Source organism: Panulirus ornatus, chromosome 55 (assembly GCF_036320965.1).
Source record: "Panulirus ornatus isolate Po-2019 chromosome 55, ASM3632096v1, whole genome shotgun sequence".
Lineage (NCBI taxonomy): Eukaryota > Metazoa > Arthropoda > Malacostraca > Decapoda > Palinuridae > Panulirus > Panulirus ornatus.
The window spans coordinates 26231968-26252051 of NC_092278.1; the positions used below are offsets into that span (position 1 = coordinate 26231968).

The following is a 20084-nucleotide window of genomic DNA, read 5'->3' on the forward strand; positions in this document are numbered from 1 at the left end:
TCACCCCACATTCACTCTTTTTTTCTGAAAAACCCAATACAAATCTTCACCTTAGCCTCCACAAGATAATGATCAGACATCTCCTCCAGTTGGACTCTCTGCACATTAACATCCAAAGTTCTCTCTTTCGCGCGCCTGTCAAATTAACCGTAATCAATAACACTCTCTGGCCATCTCTCCTACTACATATGTATTATTATGTTTATCTCGCTTTTTAACCAGGTATTCCCTTTCATCAGTCCTTTTTCAGCACATAAAATCTTCAAAGTCTTCACCATATCCATTTACAACACGAACACCCCATGTATACAATTATTCCCTCAACTGCCACATTACTCACCTTGCATTCAAATCACCCATCACTATATCCCGGGTCTCGTGCATCAAAACCACTAACACCTCTCATTCAGACTGCGTCCAAAACCACTTGCCTCTCATGATCTGTCTTCTTCATTGCCCATGGTGCATATGCACCAATAATCACCCATTCTCTCTCCATCAACTATCTGTTTTTACCCATATTAATCGTAGGAAATTTACTTTCTTACATTCTATCACATACTCCCACAACTCCTGTTTCAGGAGTATTGCTACTCTTCCATTTGATCTTGTACTTTCTCACTAACCCCTGACTTTACTCCCAAAGCATTCCCAAACCACTCATCCCCTTCACCCTGGTGCTTCGTTTCACTCAGAGCCAAAATGGAACCATGGAAGGAAGTAAATCATAGGGTGGGGGAGGGAGCAAAAGTTCTGGGAGCCTTGAAGAATGTGTGGAAGTCGAGAACATTATCTCGGAAAGCAAAAATGGGTATGTTTGAAGGAATATTGGTTCCAACAATGTTATATGGTTGCGAGGCATGGGCTGTAGTTGTGCGGAGGAGGGTGGATGTGCTGGAAAATAAGATGTTTGAGGACAATATGTGGTGTGAGGTGGTTTGATCAGGTACGTAATAATAGGGTAAGAGAGATGTGTGGTAATTAAAAGAGTGTGGTTGAGAGAGCAGAAGAGGGTGTTTTGAAATGGTTTGGTCACATGGAGAGAATGAGTGAGGAAAGATTGACTAAGAGGATATATGTGTCAGAGGCGGGGGGAACGAGGAGAAGTGGGAGACCAAATTGGAGGTGGAAAGATGGAGTGAAAAAGATTTTGAGTGATCGGTGCCTGAACATGCAGGAGGGTGAAAGGTGTGCAAGGAATAGAGTGAATTGGAACGATGTGGTATACCGGGGTCGATGTGCTGTCAGTGGATTGAACCAGGGCGTGTGAAGCGTCTGGGGTAAACCATGGAAAGTTGTGTGGGGCCTGGATGTGGAAAGGGAGCTGTGGTTTTGGTGCATTATTACATGACAGCTAGAGACTGAGTGTGAACGAATGTAGCATTTGTTGTCTTATCCTAGCACTACCTCGTGCACATGCGGGGAGAGGGGGTTCTTATTTCATGTGTGGCGGGGTGGCGATGGGAATGAATAAAGGCAGACAGTATGAATCATGTACATGTATATAATATGTATATGTCTGTGTGTGCATATGTATGTATACGTTGAGATGTATAGGTATGTATATGTGCGTGTGTGGACGTGTATGTATATACATATGTATGTGGGTGGATTGGGCCATTCTTTCATCTGTTTCCTTGCGCTACCTCGCTAACGTGGGAGACAGCAGCTAAGAAAAAATAAACAAGTAAATACATATAAGTGAATCATAGGGTGGGGGAGGGGGCGAAAATCCTGGGAGACTTGAAGGATGTTTGGAAGTCGAGAACATTATCTCAGAAAGCAAAAATGGGTATGTCTGAAGGAATAGTGGTTCCAACAATGTTGTATGGTTGCGAGGCGTGGGCTATGGATAGAGTTGTGCGCAGGAGGGTGGATGTGCTGGAAATGAGATGTTTGAGGACAATATGTTGTGTGAGGTGGTTTGATCGAGTAAGTAATGTAAGGGTAAGAGAGATGTGTGGAAATAAAAAGAGCGTGGTTGAGAGAGCAGAAGAGAGTGTTTTGAAATGGTTTGGGCACATGGAGAGAATGAGTGAGGAAAGATTGACCAAGAGGATATATGTGTCGGAGGTGGAGGGAACGAGGAGAAGTGGGAGACCAAATTGGAGGTGGAAAGATGGAGTGAAAAAGATTTTGTGTGATCGGGGCCTGAACATGCAGGAGGGTGAAAGGAGGGCAAGGAATAGAGTGAATTGGAGCGATGTGGTATACCGGGGTTGACGTGCTGTCAGTGGATTGAATCAAGGCATGTGAAGCGTCTGGGGTAAACCATGGAAAGCTGTGTAGGTATGTATATTTGCGTGTGTGGACGTATGTATATACATGTGTATGGGGGTGGGTTGGGCCATTTCTTTCGTCTGTTTCCTTGCGCTACCTCGCAAACGCGGGAGACAGCGACAAAGCAAAAAAAAAAAAAAAAATATATATAAAATATACATAACCTACACAGCTTTCCATGGTTTAACCCAGATGCTTCACATGCCCTGATTCAATCCACTGACAGCACGTCAACCCCGGTATACCACATCGATCCAATTCACTCTATTCCTTGCCCTCCTTTCACCCTCCTGCATGTTCAGGCCCCGATCACACAAAATCTTTTTCACTCCATCTTTCCACCTCCAATTTGGTCTCCCTCTTCTCCTCGTTCCCTCCACCTCCGACACATATATCCTCTTGGTCAATCTTTCCTCACTCATTCTCTCCATGTGTCCGAACCATTTCAAAACACCCTCTTCTGCTCTCTCAACCACGCTCTTTTTATTTCCACACATCTCTCTTACCCTTACGTTACTTACTCGATCAAACCACCTCACACCACACATTGTCCTCAAACATCTCATTTCCAGCACATCCATCCTCCTGCGCACAACTCTATCCATAGCCCACGCCTCGCAACCATACAACATTGTTGGAACCCCTATTCCTTCAAACATACCCATTTTTGCTTTCCGAGATAATGTTCTCGACTTCCACACATTCTTCAAGGCTCCCAGAATTTTCGCCCCCTCCCCCACCCTATGATCCACTTCTGCTTCCATGTTTCCATCCGCTGCCAGATCCACTCCCAGATATCTAAAACACTTCACTTCCTCCAGTTTTTCTCCATTCAAACTCACCTCCCAATTGACTTGACCCTCAACCCTACTGTACCTAATAACCTTGCTCTTATTCACATTTACTCTTAACTTTCTTCTTTCACACACTTTACCAAACTCAGTCACCAGCTTCTGCAGTTTCTCACATGAATCAGCCACCAGCGCTGTATCATCAGCGAACAACAACTGACTCACTTCCCAAGCTCTCTCATCCCCAACAGACTTCATACTTGCCCCTCTTTCCAAAACTCTTGCATTTACTTCCCTAACCACCCCATCCATAAACAAATTAAACAACCATGGAGACATCACACACCCCTGCCGCAAACCTACATTCACTGAGAACCAATCACTTTCCTCTCTTCCTACACATACACATGCCTTACATCCTCGATAAAAACTTTTCACTGCTTCTAACAACTTGCCTCCCACACCATATATTCTTAATACCTTCCACAGAGCATCTCTATCAAGTCTATCATATGCCTTCTCCAGATCCATAAATGCTACATACAAATCCATTTGCTTTTTTAAGTATTTCTCACATACATTCTTCAAAGCAAACACTTGATCCACACATCCTCTACCACTTCTGAAACCACACTGCTCTTCCCCAATATGCTGCTCTGTACATGCCTTCACCCTCTCAATCAATATCCTCCCATATAATTTACCAGGAATACTCAACAAACTTATACCTCTGTAATTTGAGCACTCACTCTTATCCCCTTTGCCTTTGTACAATGGCACTATGCACGCATTCCGCCAATCCTCAGGCACCTCACCATGAGTCATACATACATTAAATAACCTTACCAACCAGTCAACAATACAGTCACCCCCTTTTTTAATAAATTCCACTGCAATACCATCCAAACCTGCTGCCTTGCCGGCTTTCATCTTCCGCAAAGCTTTTACTACCTCTTCTCTGTTTACCAAATCATTTTCCCTAACCCTCTCACTTTGCACACCACCTCGACCAAAACACCCTATATCTGCCACTCTATCATCAAACACATTCAACAAAACTTCAAAATACTCACTCCATCTCCTTCTCACACCACCACTACTTGCTATCACCTCCCCATTTGCGCCCTTCACTGAAGTTCCCATTTGCTCCCTTGTCTTACGCCCTTTATTTACCTCCTTCCAGAACATCTTTTTATTCTCCCTAAAATTTAATGATACTCTCTCACCGCAACTCTCATTTGCCCTTTTTTTCACCTCTTGCACCTTTCTCTTGACCTCCTGTCTCTTTCTTTTATACATCTCCCACTCAATTTCATTTTTTCCCTGCAAAAATCATCCAAATGCCTCTCTTTTCTCTTTCACTAATACTCTTACTTCTTCATCCCACCACTCACAACCCTTTCTAATCAACCCACCTCCCACTCTTCTCATGCCACAAGCATCTTTTGCGCAATCCATCACTGATTCCCTAAATACATCCCATTCCTCCCCCACTCTCCTTACTTCCATTGTTCTCACCTTTTTCCATTCTGTACTCAGTCTCTCCTGGTACTTCCTCACACAAGTCTCCTTCCCAAGCTCACTTACTCTCACCACCCTCTTCACCCCAACATTCACTCTTCTTTTCTGAAAACCCATACAAATCTTCACCTTTGCCTCCACAAGATAATGATCAGACATCCCTCCAGTTGGACCTCTCAGCACATTAACATCCAAAAGTCTCTCTTTCGCGCGCCTGTCAATTAACACGTAATCCAATAACACTCTCTGGCCATCTCTCCTACTTACATAAGTATACTTATGTATATCTCGCTTTTTAAACCAGGTATTCCCAATCATCAGTCCTTTTTCAGCACATAAATCTACAAGCTCTTCACCATTTCCATTTACAACACTGAACACCCCATGTATACCAATTATTCCCTCAACTGCCACATTACTCACCTTTGCATTCAAATCACCCATCACTATAACCCGGTCTCGTGCATCAAAACCACTAACACACTCATTCAGCTGCTCCCAAAACACTTGCCTCTCATGATCTTTCTTCTCATGCCCAGGTGCATATGCACCAATAATCACCCATCTCTCTCCATCAACTTTCAGTTTTACCCATATTAATCGAGAATTTACTTTCTTACATTCTATCACATACTCCCACAACTCCTGTTTCAGGAGTATTGCTACTCCTTCCCTTGCTCTTGTCTTCTCACTAACCCCTGACTTTACTCCCAAGACATTCCCAAACCACTCTTCCCCTTTACCCTTGAGCTTCGTTTCACTCAGAGCCAAAACATCCAGGTTCCTTTCCTCAAACATACTACCTATCTCTCCTTTTTTCACATCTTGGTTACATCCACACACATTTAGGTACCCCAATCTGAGCCTTCGAGGAGGATGAGCACTCCCCGCGTGACTCCTTCTTCTGTTTCCCATTTTAGAAAGTTAAAAAAAAAATACAAGGAGGGGAGGATTTCTGGCCCCCCGCTCCTGTCCCCTCTAGTCGCTTTCTACGACACACGAGGAATGCGTGGGAAGTATTCTTTCACCCCTATCCCCAGGGATAATATATATATATATATATATATCTTTTTTTTCTTTCAAACTATTCGCCATTTCCCGCATTAGCGAGGTAGCGTAAAGAACAGATGACTGGGCCTTTGAGGGACTACCCTTACCTGGCCCAATTCTCTGTTCCTTCTTTTGGAAAAATTAAAAAAGAAAAAAAAAAAAAAAATGAGAGGAGAGGATTTCCAGCCCCCCGCTCCCTCCCCTTTTAGTCGCCTTCTACGACACGCAGGGAATACGTGGGAAGTATTCTTGCTCTCCTATCCCCAGGGATATATATATATATATATATATATATATATATATATATATATATATATATATATATATATATATATTATCCATGGAACCATGGAAGCGGAAGTGGATCATAGGGTGGGGGAGGGGGCGAAAATTCTGGGAGCCTTGAAGAATGTGTGGAAGTCGAGAACATTATCTCGGAAAGCAAAAATGGGTATGTTTGAAGGAATAGTGGTTCCAACAATGTTGTATGGTTGCAAGGCGTGGACTATGGATAGAGTTGTGCGCAGGAGGATGGATGTGCTGGAAATGAGATGTTTGAGGACAATGTGTGGTGTGAGGTGGTTTGATTGAGTAAGTAACGTAAGGGTAAGAGAGATGTGTGGAAATAAAAAGAGCGTGGTTGAGAGAGCAGAAGAGGGTGTTTTGAAATGGTTTGGTCACATGGAGAGAATGAGTGAGGAAAGATTGACCAAGAGGATATATGTGTCGGAGGTGGAGGGAACGAGGAGAAGAGGGAGACCAAATTGGAGGTGGAAAGATGGAGTGAAAAAGATTTTGTGTGATCGGGGCCTGAACATGCAGGAGGGTGAAAGGAGGGCAAAGAATAGGGTGAATTGGAGCGATGTGGTATACCGGGGTTGACGTGCTGTCAGTGGATTGAATCAAGGCATGTGTATGGGGGTGGGTTGGGCCATTTCTTTCGTCTGTTTCCTTGCGCTACCTCGCAAACGCGGGAGACAGCGACAAAAAAAAAAGAAAAAATAGCGAATAGTATGAAAAAAAATATATATATATATATATATATATATATATATATATATATATATATATATATATATATATATATTCTCTTGACCTGTTTCTTTCTTTTATACATCTCCCACTTAATTGCATTTTTTCGTAGCAAAAATCGTCCAAATGCCTCTCTCTTCTCTTTCACTAATAATCTTACTTCTTCATCCCATCACTCACTACTCTTTCTACCTTTTTTATACCTTTTTTTCTCTTGGTGAATTATATAAATTTTTCTTTATTATATTCTACACATTTCTTTTAAGTAGGTTCATGACTGATTAATCACTTAGAGTAATACTTGTAGATTTTTTATTATATTTTGCTTTGTCACTGTCTCCCGCTTTAGCGAGGTAGCACAAGGAAACAGATGAAAGAATGGCCCAACCCACCGACATACACATGTATATACATACACGTCCACACACGCAAATATACATACCTATACATCTCAGTGTACACATATATATATACACACAGACATATACATATATACACATGTACATAATTCATACTGTCTGCCTTTATTCCCATCGCCACCCCACCACACATGGAATAACAACACCCTCCCACCCTCATGTGTGCGAGGTAGTGCTAGGAAAAGACAACAAAGGCCCCATTCATTCACACTCAGTCTCCAGCTGTCATGTAATAATGCACCGAAACCACAGCTCCCTTTCCACATCCAGGCCCCACACAACTTTCCATGGTTTACCCCAGACGCTTCACATGCCCTGTTTCAATCCATTGACAGCACGTCGACTCCGGTATACCACATCGTTCCAATTCACTCTATTCCTTGCACGCCTTTCACCCTCCTGCATGTTCAGGCCCCGATCCCTCAAAATCTTTTTCACTCCATCTTTCCACCTCTAATTGGGTCTCCCACTTCTCCTTGTTCCCTCCACCTCTGACACATATATCCTCTTTGTCAATCTTTCCTCACTCATTCTCTCCATGTGACCAAACCATTTCAAAACACCCTCTTCTGCTCTCTCAACCACGCTCTTTTTATTTCCACACATCTCTCTTACCCTTACATTACTTACTCGATCAAACCACCTCACACCACATATTGTCCTCAGACATCTCATTTCCAGCACATCCCTCCTCCTGCGCATAACTCTATCCATAGCTCACGCCTCGCAACCATACAACATTATTGGAACCACTATTCCTTCAAACATACCCATTTTTGCTTTCCGAGATAATGCCTTGACTTTCAAACATTCTTCAAGGCTCCCAGAATTTTCACCTCCTCCCCCACCCTATGATGCACTTCCGCTTCCATGGTTCCATCCGCTGCCAGATCCACTCCCAGATATCTAAAACACTTCACTTCCTCCAGTTTTTCTTCATTCAAACTTACCTCCCAATTGACTTGACCCTCAACCCTACTGTACCTAATAACCTTGCTCTTATTCACATTTACTCGTAACTTTCTTCTTTCACACACTTTACCAAACTCAGTCACCAGCTTCTGCAGTTTCTCACATGAATCAGCCACCACCGCTGTATCATCAGCGAACAACAACTGACTCACTCCCCAAGCTCTCTCATCCACAACAGACTGCATACTTACCCCTCTTTGCAAAACTCTTGCATTCACCTCCCTAACAATCCCATCTATAAACAAATTAAACAACCATGGAGACATCACACAACCCTGCCGCAAACCTACATTCACTGAGAACCAATAACTTTCCTCTCTTCCTACACGTACACATGCCTTACATCCTCGATAAAACCTTTTCACTGCTTCTAACAACTTGCCTCCCACACCATATATTCTTAGTACCTTCAACAAACTTATACCTCTGTAATTTGAGCACTCACTTTTATCCCCTTTGCCTTTGTATAATGGCACTATGCAAGCATTCCGCCAATCCTCAGGCACCTCACCATGAATCATACATACATTGAATAGCCTTACCAACCAGTCAACAATACAGTCACCCCCTTTTTTAATAAATTCCACTGCAATACCATCCAAACCTGCTGCCTTGCCAGCTTTCATCTTTCGCAAAGTTTTTACTACCTCTTCTCTGTTTGCCAAATTATTTTCCCTAACCCTCTCACTGCACACCACCTCGACCAAAACACCCTATATCTGCCACTCTTATCATCAAACACATTCAACAAACCTTCAAAATACTCACTCCATCTCCTTCTCACATCAACACTACTTATCACCTCCCCATTAGCCCCCTTCACTGAAGTTCCCATTTGCTCCCTTGTCTTACGCACTTTATTTACCTCCTTCCAAAGCATCTTTTTATTCTCCCTAAAATTTAATGATACCTTCTCACCCCAACTCGCATTTGCCCTCTTTTTCACCTCTTGCACCTTTCTCTTGACCTCCTGCCTCTTTCTTTTATACATCTCCCACTCATTTGCATTTTTTCCTTGCAAAAATCGTCCAAATGCCTCTCTCTTCTCTTTCACTAATATTCTTACTTCTTCATCCCACCACTCACTACCCTTTCTAATCAACCCACCTCCCACGCTTCTCATGCCACAAGCATCTTTTGCGCAAGCCATCACTGCTTCCCTAAATACATCCCATTCCTCCCCCACTCCCCTTACCTCCTTTGTTCTCACCTTTTTCCATTCTGTACTCAGTCTCTCCTGGTACTTCCTCACACAAGTCTCCTTCCCAAGCTCACTTACTCTCACCACTATCTTCACCCCAACATTCTCTCTTCTTTTTTGAAAACCCCTACAAATCTTCACCTTCGCCTCCACAAGATAATGATCAGACATCCCTCCAGTTGCACCTCTCAACACATTAACATCCAAAAGTCTCTCTTTCGTGCGCCTATCAATTAACACGTAATCCAATAACGCTCTCTGGCCATCTCTCCTACTTACATACGTATACTTATGTATATCTCTCTTTTTAAACCAGGTGTTCCCAATCACCAGTCCTTTTTCAGCACATAAATCTACAAGCTCTTCACCATTTCCATTTACAACACTGAACACCCCATGTATACCAATTATTCCCTCAACTGCCACATTACTCACCTTTGCATTCAAATCACCCATCACTATAACCCAGTCTTGTGCATCAAAACCACTAACGCACTGAATCAGCTGCTCCCAAAACGCTTGTCTCTCATGGTCTTTCTTCTCATGCCCAGGTGCATATGCACCAATAATCACCCATCTCTCTCCATTAACTTTCAGTTTTACCCATATAAATCTAGAATTTACTGTCTTACACTCTATCACATACTCCCACAACTCCTGTTTCAGGAGTAGTGCTACTCCTTCCCTTGCTCTTGTCCTCCCACTAACCCCTGACTTTACTCCCAAGACATTCCCAAACCACTCTTCCCCTTTACCCTTGAGCTTCGTTTCACTCAGAGCCAAAACATCCAGGTTCCTTTCCTCAAACATACTACCTATCTCTCCTTTTTTCTCATCTTGGTTACATCCACACATATTTAGACAGCCCAGTCTGAGCCTTCAATGAGGATGAGCACTCCCCGCGTGACTCCTTCTTCTGTTTCCCCTTTTAGAATGTTAAGATATAAGGAGGGGAGGGTTTCTGGCCCCCCCGCTCCTGTCCCCTTTAGTCGCCTTCTACGACATGTGAGGAAATACTCGTAACAAAGATATGGGTGGTACAGCAGTGTACTGTTTAGAAATTTCCTCATTAGGGAAGCAATTGGTCAGTAATCTTACAACTCAAAATATGTCTTATTCAGGTAATGATATGGTAAATTGTATTTCTTTTATGAATATTTTTTTACATATTTTTTTCAGTATGTTCTTACCAAAAAGAATATAGAAAAAACCTTACTTATCCTATCTAAAAGTACCACAGAAATGGGGTTGTGATAAGTAGACAGATTACTTGTATTTTATTTTTTGTGGGTGTTGTTTATTGTTTTCACTTCTTGGATAACATTTTGGGCATTATTTGGTACATTATTTCCATTACTTATGTAACACTTCGAGTAATTTTTTTCCTTTTTTTCCCCCACTTTGGTCCCTAATCTCATATACACACTTGGAAATGGATGTCACAATATAACGTGATTTGTTGCTGCATAAACTTATTTGGTACTTGTCTCGTAATATATCCCAACCCTACTGTATGGGAATTCTCATCATATTTCAGCAGTTTTAGAATCATTCACAATCCAAGCAGTGATTATTTACGTAACTTCAGTTTTTTAATATGAATTTAGGCAATGAGATATGTACCAGAAATAGAACTTTGATCCATGTTTGAAGCAAATGTATTTTCCTTCATTTACCATTTCTTTCTTTCTTCTGTGTTTTCCTTTATGAGGTAACCTTCCAAACCATCAGTATAAATTCCCTTTGAGAAACCAAGATACCCATTAGTAATTTACAATTGCAGGATGGTAGTTTTGTGTGTCTGAAAAATGTTCAGTGTGCAGAGAACAACATGCATCAACTGGGAGACTTCCCAAATCCCATGTTTGATTTGTCAGTTAAGATTACAACAGGCAATGTAATAAAGCTCCTTCATTCACACGGAGAAGCTCAGAAGATCTTAAGGTAAGAAAAACTTGCATGTGTTAGAAATTTAGAGTATTTCATTTATGTCTAATAAGCTTTTCTTCTATCTATTTGTATATCTGACACCTATTCCCAACTGGAACTTCCTCACGGGGATGGCCACAGCAATAGGGTTTCCGTAATTAGTGGACTCCAGTGCCACTTCTTAAGCTTTGATGCCTCACCGTTAACAGGCCACTGGCAGAGGGCAAGTCTAGCAAAATGTTTGCAGAGGCTCCTACCGAACTTTCCTACTGACTACTTCTACCTAATGTTAGTACCCACTGTGACTACCAAATGTTTCTATCCATTGCTCCTGCCTAAATAGTCCTACCTTTAACTTCTTTCTGTTGCTCCTAACATTTTGCCAAAAGGCAGGGTTGGCGTATACTGCTCACCATTGGAAAATCTAGAGCTACTAAGAATGAGCTGTGCAAGTTAAGTATTGTCAGGTGTTATGTATAAGGAGAAATTACATGTTTGTGGACAGAATGTCAGTAGTCCACATGTGGGTGAGGCAGAAAGAAATGACAGCTACCTGGGTCCGAGGAGTGCATTTTTACAACTACTGAAGTGCTGGCTCATGATACATGGATTACTAACCCTTCCAATAACCAGGTGTGTAGTACTGGTATTACACCTCTCAGGTCATTTGCTGCCTACAAACTCCCAACTACTTCTTCTACCTTACATAAGCTTTATGTCGGCATATATGTAAGGTTCCCTTATGTTCCTGTTGTCTTGGTAATTTTATTGTAGAACATTGTCTTACTCCAGTTAGGATGTTATTCTCACTTTTCTGTCTTTTCTCATTGTTTTTGCTGTCGTTTGCTTTGTTCATTTTTACTCTTATTTTTTCACTCCAGGGTTGATTCATCCCACTAGCTACCAAGAGATGTATTTGATCTTTGAGAGCTAGAAACCTCTTAACATTTCTATTGAGGTAAATACCTTTCATCCTGTGCTGCGTGTTCAGCAGTAACAACCTTGCCTTAATCTGGGTCTGCTCCCTAACCAAGCAACAACGTCCAGGAAACGATGATGGCATATCCCTGTTGGTGATAGTACCAGTCTGCCTGGTGTTGTAGTGATCACAAGATATGTCTAATGTATCTAGATATTTGGGTTGGTATTTGCAAGCTTCTTCCATCATATCATAGATAAGTATCCCAGTCTGATTTAGCTAGGATGTGATATGTTAAGTATTTTATATATTATACGTTATCCCGCGTTTGCGAGGTAGCGCAAGGAAACAGACGAAAGAAATGGCCCAACCCACCCCCATACACATGTATATACATACACGTCCACACACGCAAATATACATACCTATACATCTCAATGTACACATATATATACACACACAGACACATACATATATACCCATGCACACAATTCACACTGTCTGCCTTTATTCATTCCCATTACCACCTCACCACACATGGAATACCATCCCCCTCCCCCCTCATGTGTGCGAGGTAGCGCTCGGAAAAGACAACAAAGGCCCCATTCGTTCACACTCAGTCTCTAGCTGTCATGCGATAATGCCCGAAACCACAGCTCCCTTTCCACATCCAGGCCCCACACAACATTCCATGGTTTACCCCAGACGCTTCACATGCCCTGATTCAATCCACTGACAGCATGTCAACCCCGGTATACCACATCGATCCAATTCACTCTATTCCTTGCCCGCCTTTCACCCTCCTGCATGTTCAGGCCCCGATCACTCAAGATCTTTTTCACTCCATCTTTCCACCTCCAATTTGGTCTCCCACTTCTCCTTGTTCCCTCCACCTCTGACACATATATCCTCTTTGTCAATCTTTCCTCACTCATTCTATCCATGTGACCAAACCCTCTTCTCCTCTCTCAACCACACTCTTTTTATTACCACACATCTCTCTTACCCTATTATTACTTACTTGATAAAACCACCTCACACCACATATTGTCCTCAAACATCTCATTTCCAGCACATCCACCCTCCTGTGCACAACTCTATCCATAGCCCACGCCTCGCAACCATATAACATTGTTGGAACCACTATTCCTTCAAACACACCCATTTTTGCTTTCCGAGATAATGTTCTCGACTTCCACACATTCTTCAAGGCTCCCAGAATTTTCGCCCCCTCCCCCACCCTATGATTCACTTCCGCTTCCATGGTTCCATCCGCTGCCAAATCCACTCCCAGATATCTAAAACACTTCACTTCCTCCAGTTTTTCTCCATTCAAACTTACCTCCCAATTGACTTGTCCTTCAACCCTACTGTACCTAATGACCGTGCTCTTATTCGCATCTACTTTCAACTTTCTTTTTTCACACACTTTACCGATCTCAGTCACCAACCTTTTTTCTGTTTCTCACCCAAATCAGCCACCAGTGCTGTATCATCAGTGAACAACAACTGACTCACTTCCCAAGCCCTCTCATCCACAACAGACTGCTTACTTGCCCCTCTCTCCAAAATCTTGCATTCACCTCCCTAACCACCCCATCCATAATTACTGTTCCCCACTTCCTGTTGCTTCCCTGCCCCACTGGAAAACAGCAACACTATCCCTTGCTTCAGCGAGGTAGCACCAGGAAAACATCATTCTTTCCAAAGTTATAATATGTTTAGGCCTGTATGATCTTGATGTAATAAGCTGGTAGTACAAGAATATTAGAAATAAACCACCTGAGCTAGAGTTTGTGTGTGGTTTCACTTTCTCGTGGATTCTCCCATTAAATCTTTTTATATATTACAATATTAGGTAGAAGTATATAGTGGAACATAAGGCAGGAGCCTGTGAAAACACTGTACTAGAGTTGCCCTCTGCTAATGGCCCATTAAAGGTGAGGCACAAAAGGCTGAGAAGCAGCTCTGGAGTTCACCAATTATGTACACACTTTTGCCATGGCCACTCCCTTAAAGGAGTTCCTAAAGGGAACAGGCATCAGAGATATAGATAGATATGTAATGCACTGCTGAATTTTTTCACAATTCATTATGTTTTCCCAATGCTGCATGGATTTGTTTATTTCAATGCAACTAAAATATTGAATTACTGAAATTTGAGGATTTCTAAATCAAGAATTAGAGAGGTTGTATTGCATCTTTAATGTTGATTGCTTTTGAAACTGTTAAATGGTGTAAATGTGCATTAAATTGATTGATCTTTCTTTTCTTATTATAGAAGAACAAGTTCATCAACAAAAGAGATTAAACGTGGTAATGAATCAGTTGTTGGGCACTCCAGAGAACATACTGCAGCCAATCATGCTGTTAGTCTTTCAAGGTAAGATGACATAATTTACCAGTTTACATCACTGTAGTCATAGCAAATGTTTGCCTTTCCTTATATTCAGAGTAGGGTGATACAAGCCAATTTCCCCCAAACTGCACACTTTTAGATTATGTTAGTACATTCAAGGCCTTCACATGCAAAATCTTCCCCAGACAGCATTACGACAAATCATTTTCACGCATTCAAGTGTCAGAGACCTTGCAGTAGTCAAAGATACACTGTTGAATGTTGTTGAATGGTTAGGTGGTTACATGCATGAAATAGTTCTTAGTAGAAGGGAAGTAAGTGCAGGGAAGTAGATGATAGAGAATCATGAATAAGAAGTATTAAAGGGTATTGAAATGGAAACTAGCTTGGACAATATGTGTAATTCTTTAACACATGGCTTATTAATTGCTGCTATTAATGGTAGGTAACCAGAAGCATTGTGTTGATTATGGTTATGTTGAATATCATGAACACAGAAAAAGATATAAGCAGTATGTATACTAGTAGATAAGAGCTAAGTCTTTTTCATGATCTGCAGGCCCTCTCAACCAAAGCCCAGTCCAAATAGAATTGAAAGTCAGCCTATCAGCTTGCAACGAATGTCTTACTCTCGGAACATAGCCTCTCCATCACTTAGACAGCATATCACAATTCCCAGGTGAGACTGCTTTTGTGTATAGCAAGAAATTGGTAGTTAAGACTGAAGTGAAATTTAAGAGTGATTTTAGTATTATCCTTTGCTAGGTGTGAGAAGTGAATGGATGTAATTAATAGGGAAGTGATCTAATTACACCCTGTTTATTTGTTGTTGTAAGTTGTGTGGATTTTGAATTGAATCGTATTAGCTTTCTAAAATGGGAAACAGAAGAAGGAGTCACGCGTGGAGTGCTCATCCTCCTTGAAGGCTCAAACTGGGGTGTCTAAATGTGTGTGGATGTAACCAAGATGTGAAAAAAGGAGAGATAGGTAGTATGTTTGAGGAAAGGAACCTGGATGTTTTGGCTCTGAGTGAAACGAAGCTCAAGGGTAAAGGGGAAGAGTGGTTTGGGAATGTCTTGGGAGTAAAGTCAGGGGTTAGTGAGAGGACAAGAGCAAGGGAAGGAGTAGCAATACTCCTGAAACAGGAGTTGTGGGAGTATGTGATAGAATGTAAGAAAGTAAATTCTAGATTAATATGGGTAAAACTGAAAGTTGATGGAGAGAGATGGGTGATTATTGGTGCATATGCACCTGGGCATGAGAAGAAAGATCATGAGAGGCAAGTGTTTTGAGAGCAGCTGAATGAGTGTGTTAGTGGTTTTGATGCACGAGACCGGGTTATAGTGATGGGTGATTTGAATGCAAAGGTGAGTAATGTGGTAGTTGAGGGAATAATTGGTATACATGGGGTGTTCAGTGTTGTAAATGGAAATGGTGAAGAGCTTGTAGATTTATGTGCTGAAAAAGGACTGGTGATTGGGAATACCTGGTTTAAAAAGCGAGATATACATAAGTATACATATGTAAGTAGGAGAGATGGCCAGAGAGCGTTATTGGATTACGTGTTAATTGACAGGCGTGCGAAAGAGAGACTTTTGGATGTTAATATGCTGAGAGGTGCAACTGGAGGGATGTCTGATCATTATCTTGTGGAGGCTAAGGTGAAGATTTGTAGGGGTTTTCAGAAAAGAAGAGTGAATGTTGGGGTGAAGAGGGTGGTAAGAGTAAGTGAGCTTGGGAAGGAGACTTGTGTGAGGAAGTACCAGGAGAGACTGAGTACAGAATGGAAAAAGGTGAGAACAATGGAAGTAAGGAGAGTGGGGGAGGAATGGAATGTATTTAGGGAATCAGTGATGGATTGCGCAAAAGATGCTTGTGGCATGAGAAGAGTGGGAGGTGGGTTGATTAGAAAGGGTAGTGAGTGGTGGGATGAAGAAGTAAGATTATAAGTGTAAGAGAAGAGAGAGGCATTTGGACGATTTTTGCAGGGAAAAAATGCAATTGAGTGGAAGATGTATAAAAGAAAGAGACAGGAGGTCAAGAGAAAGGTGCAAGAGGTGAAAAAGAGGGCAAATGAGAGTTGGGGTGAGAGAGTATCATTAAATTTTAGGGAGAATAAAAAGATGTTCTGGAAGGAGGTAAATAAAGTGCGTAAGACAAGGGAGCAAATGGGAACTTCAGTGAAGGGCGCAAATGGGGAGGTGATAACAAGTAGTGTTGATGTGAGAAGGAGATGGAGTGAGTATTTTGAAGGTTTGTTGAATGTGTTTGATGATAGAGTGGCAGATATAGGGTGTTTTGGTCGAGGTAGTGTGCAAAGTGAGAGGGTTAGGGAAAATGATTTGGTAAACAGAGAAGAGGTAGTAAAAGCTTTGCGGAAGATGAAAGCCGGCAAGGCAGCAGGTTTGGATGGTATTGCAGTGGAATTTATTAAAAAAGGGGGTGACTGTATTGTTGACTGGTTGGTAAGGTTATTTAATGTATGTATGACTCATGGTGAGGTGCCTGAGGATTGGCGGAATGCGTGCATAGTGCCATTGTACAAAGGCAAAGGGGATAAGAGTGAGTGCTCAAATTAGAGAGGTATAAGTTTGTTGAGTATTCCTGGTAAATTATATGGGAGGGTATTGATTGAGAGGGTGAAGGCATGTACAGAGCATCAGATTGGGGAAGAGCAGTGTGGTTTCAGAAGTGGTAGAGGATGTGTGGATCAGGTGTTTGCTTTGAAGAATGTATGTGAGAAATACTTAGAAAAGCAAATGGTTTTGTATGTAGCATTTATGGATCTGGAGAAGGCATATGATAGAGTTGATAGAGATGCTCTGTGGAAGGTATTAAGAATATATGGTGTGGGAGGCAAGTTGTTAGAAGCAGTGAAAAGTTTTTATCGAGGATGTAAGGCATGTGTACGTGTAGGAAGAGAGGAAAGTGATTGGTTCTCAGTGAATGTAGGTTTGCGGCAGGGGTGTGTGATGTCTCCATGGTTGTTTAATTTGTTTATGGATGGGGTTGTTAGGGAGGTAAATGCAAGAGTTTTGGAAAGAGGGGCAAGGATGAAGTCTGTTGGGGATGAGAGAGCTTGGGAAGTGAGTCAGTTGTTGTTCGCTGATGATACAGCGCTGGTGGCTGATTCATGTGAGAAACTGCAGAAGCTGGTGACTGAGTTTGGAAAAGTGTGTGGAAGAAGAAAGTTAAGAGTAAATGTGAATAAGAGCAAGGTTATTAGGTACAGTAGGGTTGAGGGTCAAGTCAATTGGGAGGTGGGTTTGAATGGAGAAAAACTGGAGGAAGTGAAGTGTTTTAGATATCTGGGAGTGGATCTGGCAGCGGATGGAACCATGGAAGCGGAAGTGGATCATAGGGTGGGGGAGGGGGCGAAAATCCTGGGGGCCTTGAAGAATGTGTGGAAGTCGAGAACATTATCTCGGAAAGCAAAAATGGGTATGTTTGAAGGAATAGTGGTTCCAACAATGCTGTATGGTTGCGAGGCATGGGCTATGGATAGAGTTGTGCGCAGGAGGATGGATGTGCTGGAAATGAGATGTTTGAGGACAATGTGTGGTGTGAGGTGGTTTGATCGAGTGAGTAACGTAAGGGTAAGAGAGATGTGTGGAAATAAAAAGAGCGTGGTTGAGAGAGCAGAAGAGGGTGTTTTGAAGTGGTTTGGGCACATGGAGAGGATGAGTGAGGAAAGATTGACCAAGAGGATATATGTGTCGGAGGTGGAGGGAACAAGGAGAAGAGGGAGACCAAATTGGAGGTGGAAAGATGGAGTGAAAAAGATTTTGTGTGATCGGGGCCTGAGCATGCAGGAGGGTGAAAGGAGGGCAAGGAATAGAGTGAATTGGAGCGATGTGGTATACCGGGGTTGACGTGCTGTCAGTGGATTGAAGCAGGGCATGTGAAGCGTCTGGGGTAAACCATGGAAAGCTGTGTAGGTATGTATATTTGCGTGTGTGGACGTATGTATATACATGTGTATGGGGGTGGGTTGGGCCATTTCTTTCGTCTGTTTCCTTGCGCTACCTCGCAAACGCAGGAGACAGCGACAAAGTATAATAAAATAAATATAATATAAGATGTATAGGTATGTATATTTGCGTGTGTGGGCGTGTGTGTGTGTACATTGTGTATGGGGGTGGGTTGTGCCATTTCTTTTGTCTGTTTCCTTGCGCTACCTCGCAAACGCGGGAGACAGCGACAAAGCAAAATAAGGCAAATAATAGAGGACAATGTGTGGTGGTAGGTGGTTTGATTGAGTAAGTAACGTAAGGGTAAGAGAGATGTGTGGAAATAAAAAGAGCGTGGTTGAGAGAGCAGAAGAGGGTGTTTTGAAATGGTTTGGGCACATGGAGAGAATGAGTGAGGAAAGATTGACCAAGAGGATATATGTGTCGGAGGTGGAGGGAACGAGGAGAAGAGGGAGACCAAATTGGAGGTGGAAAGATGGAGTGAAAAAGATTTTGTGTGATCAGGGCCTGAACATGCAGGAGGGTGAAAGGAGGGCAAGGAATAGAGTGAATTGGAGCGATGTGGTATACCGGGGTTGACGTGCTGTCAGTGGATTGAATCAGGGCATGTGAAGCGTCTGGGGTAAACCATGGAAAGCTGTGTAGGTATGTATATTTGCGTGTGTGGACGTATGTATATACATGTGTATGGGGGTGGGTTGGGCCATTTTCTTTCGTCTGTTTCCTTGCGCTACCTCGCAAATGCGGGAGACAGTGACAAAGCAAAAAAAGAAAAAAAAAAAATAGAAATAGCCACAGATTTGATATATGGGATAACTTATGATTGTAATTGAAAAATCATTATTGTTGAAAATGCTTATACCAGTGTGTTTAGGTTAGAATTGTGATTATTTACACAAAGAAAATGATTACTGCCGTGTTAAGAAAGAAAATCAAATGAAAAATGAGTGATTTTTATTTAGTCTTCCTATGTATATTTTTTTATCTTTAATATTCTTTATGTTTGCATGCATAGATCAAATGCATAATATTCTCGCTATTTGCATGGGTGGATCAAATGCTTACTCCCTTATCCTTCACTCATAAACATTCTCAGCCCCATGTTTAGTATGCTTAATGAAAATAGACTTCCACTAAATTCCACTTTATATGTAAGTGCTCTTATTTTACACTTTGTATGGTAACAGCATCAGATAAATGAAACCATCTTCATCCAGACCACCTTCACACAAAAATGTATCTACTGCATGCAGTATGAAATTGTACTTCAGGAATCCCCATCTGAAATACCTTTAACTGTAAATAGTTCACACATTGATCCAATTCATTCTTTTCCATGCACAGCTCTTTCCTTCCTGATTGTTCAGGCCCCAGTACCCCAAAGCTTCCTTCACTCCATTTTATTTTCTCAGCCTCCCACTCTCCAGTTCCACCCACTTTTGACATGTATATCCTAGTTCCCTCCACTTATGACATGCATATCTTTATAATCAGTTAGTGTTTGTCTATCCTCTCCATATGTTCAAACAATTCTAAAATGCCCTGGTCAGCTCTCACAATCAGACTGCTGTTAAAGACACATTTTTCTTTTTCAGAGTCATTTCCTACATGATCAACCCATCTCACACTGCACAGTGTCC

At 41.9% G+C, this 20084-nt stretch overlaps 1 protein-coding gene across 6 annotated transcripts in view; it reads left to right on the forward strand.

The window, feature by feature from the left end:
- LOC139765613 (uncharacterized) overlaps positions 1-20084 on the forward strand; it is a 244706-nt gene that overhangs the window by 86671 nt on the left and 137951 nt on the right. For all 6 annotated transcript variants that reach the window (XM_071693272.1, XM_071693273.1, XM_071693275.1 and 3 more), the window contains exons 9-11: positions 11050-11210; positions 14396-14497; positions 15033-15152. In XM_071693272.1, the coding sequence (XP_071549373.1) occupies positions 11050-11210; positions 14396-14497; positions 15033-15152 (383 nt within the window). The remainder of the gene's footprint in view (positions 1-11049; positions 11211-14395; positions 14498-15032; positions 15153-20084) is intronic.